Source organism: Alosa pseudoharengus, unplaced genomic scaffold (assembly GCF_046254945.1).
Source record: "Alosa pseudoharengus isolate Yale_2024_CS ecotype anadromous, Long Island Sound unplaced genomic scaffold, YU_APseudo_1.1 YU_APseudo_1.1_scf_6, whole genome shotgun sequence".
Taxonomy (NCBI): domain Eukaryota; kingdom Metazoa; phylum Chordata; class Actinopteri; order Clupeiformes; family Clupeidae; genus Alosa; species Alosa pseudoharengus.
Window position 1 is genome coordinate 5803498 of NW_027468848.1, and position 8859 is coordinate 5812356.

The 8859-nt window shown below is 48.2% G+C and overlaps 1 protein-coding gene across 1 annotated transcript in view; it reads left to right on the forward strand.

Moving 5' to 3' along the window:
* The window catches only part of adra1aa (adrenoceptor alpha 1Aa), a 13701-nt gene extending 7621 nt beyond the window's left edge, over positions 1-6080 (forward strand). Inside the window, exon 2 of the mRNA XM_076270076.1 lies at positions 5472-6080. Within this exon, the coding sequence (XP_076126191.1) occupies positions 5472-6022 (551 nt within the window). The 3' untranslated portion in view covers positions 6023-6080. The remainder of the gene's footprint in view (positions 1-5471) is intronic.
* Positions 6081-8859: the final 2779 nt, after the last annotated feature.

Genomic DNA, 8859 nt, shown 5'->3' on the forward strand with positions numbered 1-8859 from the left:
TCCTCCTCTCTCCTCCTCTCTCCTCCCCTCCAGCTGTGCCAGAGCAGGTCAGGGTCATGATAAGAGGGTCAAAGGGACCAAAGTGGCCGATGGCTGAGTTTGGGATTGTTGTTGTTGTTGTTGTTGATTTTCTTTGGTTGAGGGACAGAGGGAGGCTGCCAGGACTTTTACGGGCTTTTCCCAAATCACGGAAGTAACGTCGACGCAGAGGTATAGTAGCAGTTAGTAGCATCCATCAGACAAGTGTTATTTAAATAAACTCCTGGTGTATTTACAAACTTTTCAATGCCTCGTTTTATGAGTAAAGAACATAGTTGTACTACTGTAGAAGTTTCGTACCATTCAGGGCATTATTAGTGGGGTAATTTACGAGATAAAAGTTAGTACCATTAACTTGAGGGGCAAATATTGTACTCTTTACTCCACTACATTTCTATCCTTAACCGTGAGTACCCGTTACTTCTTCTAAAAAAAAGGAAAAAAGAAACATTTTGGAAACCCTCAATTTGTTGTTTCCCTCTCAAACGTGATTGGATTGTGCAGGCGCCACTGATTGGGACAGCCTATCAGCAATCACCTTCAGCTTTCCGCCAAAGTCAACTCCATGGTCAGATTTAGATAAGAGATGAAACCATGGACGAAACAATGGATCAAGACGCAGCAGGTCCATCCCGGCAATGTGCCAACCTGTGGCCCCACCTCACCAGACTATTTCAATTTTCTGAACAAGTTAATGATAATTTTCGCTTCAAGTGTTTCAATTACAAAATAGTATTTTGTATTTTAAATACGTATTTTAAATACATGCATTAGAAATCCTGCCCATCCCTGGCAACATGGTAAAAAGATGAAAATGACTTGATTTTACTTTAAATTCCTTTTACATTCTCCAAGGTATTAAAGCAACACCAAAGAGTTTTTTGTACCTTAAAATAATGTTTCCAAAATTGTTTTAGTGGTTCATCAACTTGTAACAGGGTGAACGGCACTTCTGCATTCGCTTCGTGGCCCTCTATTGGCTATAACCGCACTATGTAAGTTTGCCAGATCGGGTAGCGGATCTGTTACTGTAGTTCGATGGAATGAGACATAAGAAACTACAAATTTGACTTGCATGATGTCGCAATACATCGTACTTTCATAAAATCATGCAACATATTCTATCTTGTCTGTGGACATCATTATTTGCAAAGCCAGTGCTGGATAAACAAATAGCATGCGTGCGACAGAGAAAAAGTTCTTTGGTGTTGCTTTAACATTAAAATTTTTCATAACTCCATGTAGGACATTTCTGTAAATGTAAGCGCACTGTGGCAGTAGTAATGCAATATTTAGAACGTTTGGAGCAAAAGTGTCAAGTGCATGACTCTTGAAAGTTGTGACTCACAGGATAGGATTTGTGTACCTGTAAAAAGGATTTGTGAACCCGTAGCCCCTATTTTGTGTTAACAAGATATAAAAAAATATGTACAACTTCAACTTTACTGTTACACATTTACGACTTTGGTGTGCACATGCAAAATCTGCAGTTAAATGTGCTCGCCACTTTTGCACCCAATATACCTTCATAATAAACCCAGGACTCAGCAGAGCTTCTCATTTAAACACACTACTCCATGTGTGTGTGTGTGTGTGTGTGTGTGTGTTCATCTGTCCTCCTGTCTCCCCTGTAGCCTAAGCCACAGCTGAGTTTGTGTATACATGCATATGTGTGTGTGTGTGTGTGTGTGTCTGTCTGTTTGTGTGTGTGAGTTGCTGTCTGAGTGTGTTTATGTTTGTTTGTGTGCGTGTGTGTGTGTGTGTATGTGTGTGTGAGTGTGTATTTCAGAGGTATTTGTCAAAGTAGAACTTGTTTTTTCCCCCATCTCTTTACAGCGAGAGTGTATGAAATGGCTTCAGCTTTGCTGCCAATAATTATCTTCCCAGCGTCTTTCTCCCAGTCACCAGCTGGCCCCCCCTATAAAATAATCCTGGCTACGCCCCTTTTCCCAGCGTCTTTCTCCCAGTCATCATGATCTTTTCCTCATCATCATTATTATCATACTCTTACTGTAACACACTACAGCGAGAGTGTCTGAAATGGCTTCAGCTTTGCTGCTGTGTGTGTTTGTGTGTGTGTGTGTGTGTGTGTGTATGTGTGTGTGTGTATGTGTGCGTGTGTATGTGTGTGTTTGTGTGTGTATATGTGTGCGTGTGTATGTGTGTGTTTGTGTGTGTGTATGTGTGTGTGTATGTGTGCGTGTGTATGTGTGTGTTTGTGTTTGTGTGTGTGTGTTTGTGTGTGTGTGTGTGTGTGTGTATGTGTGTTTGTGTGTATTTGTGTGTGTGTGATCTTCCTCCTCCTCATCATCATCCTCATCACGGCCGTGGTCTTCCTCGTCCATGTTATCTTTATGGGCCCAATCAGTCCAGGTGGCGACTCACGCTGAAATATGCAGATAACTTATTATGAGCGTTTCAAATGAGGACGCACGCAAGCTTTGTAGTGGAGATATGCCAACTACAAAGCTCTTTAGATGAAATATATGCATTGTGTGTGTGTGTGTATGTGTGTGTTTGTGTGTGTATATGTGTGCTTGTGTGTTTGTGTGTGTGTGTGCGTGTGTACTGTATGTGCGGGTGTGCGTGTGTGTGTGGTTGGGAGGTGATGCAGGTTGGCAGGCAACATACTCCTTGTGAACCTTCCCACCCCTCTCTGGAGTCAGTACCTCAGTGGTGAACCAGTACACGCACACACGCACGCACGCACACATCACACACGCACACACACACACTGTAAAAAGCCCATTATGACAGCATGTCTTTGTAGTGGTGCATACAGATGGATCATTTGAAGGCCACAGTGGTTCTGAGGCAGTTAATTAGGCTAATGCAGCAGCCATTACGCACCGAACAGCCAATTACGCTGGAGAGGGGAGGAGAGGAGGAGAGACCAGCATCCCCCTTTCCTCTCTTCTCCCCCTATCCTCCTGTCCTCTCCCTCTCTTATTCTCTCCTCTCCTCCTCTCCTCTTTTCCCTCTCTCTTTCTCTCCTCTCCTCCTCTCTTCTCCCTCTCTCTTTCTCTCCTCTCCTCTCTTCTCCCTCTCTCTTTCTCTCCTCCTCTCTTCTCCGTCTCTCTTTCTTTCCTCTCCTCCTCCCTTCTCCCTCTCTCCTCTCCTCTTCCCCCTCTTTCTCTCCTCTCCTCCTCTCTTCTCCCTCTCCCTCTTTTTCCTCCTCTGACTTCCCGGCTGCGTCTCCTTGGTGGCTGTGGCTGGATTTATGAGGGCGATTTGAATAAATCTATTAACCTTGATTAGAGAGGAGGCAAAGGGCCAGCCAGTGCAGTGGGACGACTCACACACACACACACACACTCAAGCACAGACACAGACACACACACACACACACACACACACACACTCACGACTCTGGGATATAAAAAGACCAACCAGCATCACGCCATGGCTCGTCACTCCCTGGTGTCACTGTGAGAAAAGGATCTGGGCAGTGGTCAGGAGGACGCCAGCACTCTCTCTCCTGTATGTGTGTGTGTGTGTGTGTGTGTGAACACACTCTCTCTTTCTCTCTGATGTGTGTGAACACCAGTGTTGGGGAAGTTACTTTTAAAAAGTAGTGTTTGCTCGTTACTCGTTACTTCTTAAAAAAGTGACCGGTTACTTTACTTAGTTACCCTCTATGGAAAGTAACTTTTTACGTTACTCGTTACTTTTACGTTACTTTTGTTGCTGGACTTTGGGCAGAACCCAATATCTGTTCCTAAATGTGTAGGCCTGCATAAAGTTCTACTATATATATACTACATAACAGGTATTTCTTTTGTGCTCTTTATTATAAAAAATGCCACAAACAGAGCACTTGACAAAAAAAACATTAGTCTATTATAGGCTTCAACACCACCACTAAAGCCCTATGAAACAATATCAAATAGCATAGCCTCAATACATACATCTTAAGGGCATATACACAAAATACATGAGGGCTTATTTAATGGCCTTATACTCTTTCATTAAACAGGCGCTCCTCCGAAATTTGGTGCAAAGCGCAGATCGTATCAGTAGGCTGGCAGTTGAGTTACTGTACGGCTGTGGACAAAATCAGGGCACAGTGTAGGCTACAACTAACACTCACATTCCTCCCCTTAGTTTCAACGAGTTTGAAGTAATGTGAATACCTCCATCCCTCAGAAGTTAGCATTGGCTGCGTCTCGGTTGCTATGATTGCTCTTCATTGCCACCAGGCTCTGTCATGTACTGTGTGGAGCTATGGTTGCACTTCATGCTACCAGCCTCTGTCACATGGGCTGCCGTGTGGAGCTCGTGCCTATTGCGCAAGCATGCAACTGAGAAAGCAGCGTTGCTGTCAAATCTGTCCCTGGGAAAAGTAACGTTGCGCCGATATGAAAAAGGAACTACGTTACGTTACCAAATTATCAGAAGTAACGCGTTACACTACTTTTTACTCAAAAAGTAGTTATGTTACTGTAACTCGTTACTTTGTAACTCGTTACACACAACACTGGTGAACACACTCTCTCTTTCTCTCTGATGTGTGTGAACACATCTCTCTCTCTCTCTCTGATGTGTGTGAACACTCTCTCTGATGTGTGTGTGTGTGTGTGTGAACACACTCTCTCTCCTGTGTGTGTGTGTGTGTGTGTGAACTTTCTTCGGTGTGTGTCTCTCTCAGGTGTGTGTTGCCAGCCCCGTCCACAAGCTTACCTGAACCTGGGCACGGGGAGAACACAAACAGAAATCAGAGAGCAGGCCTAGAACAGCAGCTAGAACAGCAGCTAGAACAGCAGGCCTAGAACAGCAGCTAGAACAGCAGGCCTACAACAGAACAGAAATCAGAGAGCAGACCTAGAACAGCAGGCCTAGAACAGATCAGATCAGATCAGAGAGCAGACCTAGAGGGCCGCCACACAGAGCCATGGTGTTGTGCTGTTGCCATGGTGTTGTGCCGTTGCCATGGTGTTGTGCTGCATCTCTGACATATCAGCTGTTGCAGCTGCACTCCCACTTCACTCGTTCCTGTTGCGATCCCCTGCTCCCACCCCACCCTCTATTACCCCTGCTCTACTGCCCCTGCTCCCACCCCACCCTCTACTGCCCCTGCTCCCACCCCACCCTCTACTGCCCCTGCTCCCACCCTACCCTCTACTGCCCCTGCTCCCACCTCACTCTCTACTGCCCCTGCTGCCTACTGCTCCTCCAGGCTTTACTAATTAACCCATTGTCTCTGATAATTAGGCCATTAACCAGCTCTTGTAAGTGCCATTCATGCAAAATGCTATAAATTACAATTGTTATACAGGGACTCATTAATCTCTCTCTCTCATTAATCTCTCTCCCACTCGATGTGTGTGTATGTGTGTGTGTGTGTGTGTGTGTGTGTGTGTGTGTGTGTGTGCTTGTGTGTCTGTATGTGTGTCTGTGTGTTTATGGACATGTGTTTGTGTGTGTGTGTGCAGGTTCCATCTTCCCAGCGTACCGGCCGTCTGACACGGTGTTTAAGATCACCTTCTGGCTGGGCTACTTCAACAGCTGCATCAACCCGCTGATCTACCCATGCTCCAGCCAGGAGTTTAAGAAGGCCTTCCTGAGCCTGCTGGGGGTGGCCTGCCTGAAGCGGCGCGCTGGCCGCCCGCTGCCCCATGCCCAGGCCTCGCCGCTCGGCCGCCCGCACCACTCCACGCTCTCCCTGGCCGCCGATGGCCGCGCCACGCCCCGCCTCAGCGCCACCTCCTCGCTGGCGCTGTCCCGTACGCCGTCGTCCCGCGACGGAGCCGATTGGTCAGCGGCGTGCGGAGAGGAAGGGGGAGGGCGGTCCGGCGGGGGCGGCGTTGGGGTGCGGGCAGCGGGGCTCTGCAGTAAGAGTCTGCTCAGGACATGCTGCTGCTTGGGGACGCACACACACACGCACACACAACGGCCCGAGGCCACACACACACCTGCCAATAATGCCCTGCCTGTCATCAAGATCCACAAGCTCTCTCTGTGCGAAAATGGAGATTCTGTGTGAACACACGCACACACACACACACACAGACACACACACATTCAGTCAGTCAGCTGACATGAAAGACACCCTGAGGAGTGAACTCATCCAGATTCCAGAACTTGACCAAGCCACTCTGCTGGATGACCACATCACAGGATATCAGCTGCGCTGAACACAATGGAACTGACCTGGCAGGGGAACTCCAAAGGACCTTCAGCATCTCCTCTCCCCTCCTCCTCTCCTTTTCCCTCTCTTCTCCTCTCCTCCTCTCTCTCCTCTTCTCCTCTCCCCTCCTCCTCTCCTTTTCCCTCTCTTCTCCTCTCCTTTTCCCTCTCTTCTCCTCTCCTCCTCTCCTTTTCCCTCTCTTCTCCTCTCCCCTCCTCCTCTCTCTCCTCTTCTCCTCCGCTCTCCCCTCCTCTCCTTCCCCCTCTTCTTTCTGCTCCTCTCCCTCTCCCCTTTCATCCTCCTCCTCTCCTCTCCCCTCCTCTTCTTCCCCACCTCCTCTCTTCTCCCTCTCTCCTCTCCTCTTTTCTCCCTCTCTCCTCTCCTCCTCCTCTCCACTCCTCTATTCTCCTGCCACCTGACCACAGAGCTGCCCTTCCACCCTGCATGCAATTACATGTGCAGCTTCATGTGTCCAGGACTACTTGAATACACACGTCCTCATACACACACACACACACACACACACACACACATAGGCTCATGAGGTGTGTGTTTCATGGTGTGTGTGTGTGTGTAACACTTTAATGAGGATCTGATGACAGATGCAGCTTTACCAAAAGAGACAATGTGTGAGAGAGACAGGAACATTTATGTGTGTTGGAAAAGGGAACCTTTGTGTGTCTGAAAAGAATCTTTGTGTTTAAGAGAGACAGGAACCTTTGTGTTTGAGACATGAACCTTTGTGTTTGAGACAGGAACCTTTTGTGTATGAAAGAGACAGGAACCTTTGTGTATGAAAGAGACAGGAACCTTTTTGTGTGAAAGACAGGAACCTTTGTGTATGAAAGATACAGGAACTTTTTGTGTGAAAGACAGGAACCTTTTGGTGTGAAAGAAACAGGAACCTTTGTGTATGAAAGAGACAGGAACCTTTTTGTGTGAAAGAAACAGGAACCTTTGTTTGTGAGAGATGCTGGTGTTTGAGTGCAGTTGGGCGCTAAAGGTCACTTCCATTCCTCTTCATTTTGAACCAAGCAGGACCAACACTCCTTCCTTCCCCCTTCCTGCTGGGGGCAGGCAGCTCCCTGGAACTCCCTAAACTCCACTTCACAAAATGCACAACTGGGACCTACGAGGCTGGGATGAAAGACAAGAACTATAGGGCCAGTATGTAAGACAGGAACTACGTGGCTGAGATGAAAGACAGGAACTATGGGGTTGCCATGAAGGACAGGAACTACAGTATGAGGGAGGGACGAGGAAAAGGATTCAAGGGGATCATGTGAGTGGATTATATGAACATTTTGAGTCTGTTGGAAAACATCACATAAAAAACCCAAACAACCCCACCTCAGCACTTTCCACACGGCAGTTAACTCAGGACAAGGTCCAGCAAGAGTCCGTGCCGACTCTGTGATCCGGTGCGAGTCCGGGCCGACTCTGTCTGTGATCCGGTGCGAGTCCGGGCCAGACCTGTCTATGATCCGGTGCGAGTCCGGTCTGTGATGCGGTCCGACTCTGTCTGTGATGCGGTGAGAGTCTAGTGTAAGCTGCTGGCTGTCTGGTCCCTTAAACTGTCTTTGTGGGAATCCACATGAGCCACACCCCGGCCCTTACCCACCACACCCGTCCCCCCAAACTCCCACACACCAAACCCCCCCACACCCAACCCGTCCCCCCAAACTCCCACACACCAAACCCCCACACACCCTGTCCCTCCAAACTTCCACACACCAAACCCCCCCACGGTCCCACCACACCCACCCTGTCCCCCCAAACCCCCCCACGGTCCCACCACAACCCCCCACACCCCACACACACCCCGTCCCACCACACCCCCACGGTCCCCCCCCCCCGTCCCCCCAAACCCCAGCGGTCCCACCACACACCGCCCTTCCCACTGTGAGAATCCTGCAGTCTGGATTCCATGGTGAATCCGTTTCCTTCCAGGTCAGAGGTCACCCTGGCTGCCCATCCCAGAGCCTGTGGTCAGTCTCTCCCCAGGGCAAATAAAGATCTGTTACCCTCAAATGTCTGAGTGCGTCTTTATGGGAACTTTTATTAGTGAGTAAAACACAACTTCACTCTCTCTTTCTCACACACACACACACACACACACTACAGCTATTGCTTTTGTGCTTTCTGAAACTTGACTCACGGAGAGGAGCACACACACACACACACACACACACACAGACACACACACAAGGCTGGAATGGCTTTCCAAGGACAGCTTCATGGGTCATTTTTAGCGGTCCGCCTGGCCTCTGAACTCCATAAGCCGCGCTGCTTCAGCAAAACATCTCGAGCATTTTCACAGTCCAGACAGAACCCAGAGGGGAGCTACAGCTGGCACACACATGCTAACAGACACACACACACACATGCTAACAGACACACACACACATACACACATGCTACTGGACACACACATACACTCACACACACACACACGCACTCACACACATACATGTATATATACACCCAAACATATGCATTCTTATACACATATACACATCTGCTTGCATCTATGTGAAGGGCAACATTGAGCCTTTAATCACACTTTTATACACACACACGCACACACACAGAGAGGGTTTCACCTTACAGACACAAGTCACTGTCATCATCAGGGGCTGCTGTGTAGGAGAGAATCCAGCACCGTATCAATCTATCTATCAGTCAATTAAATC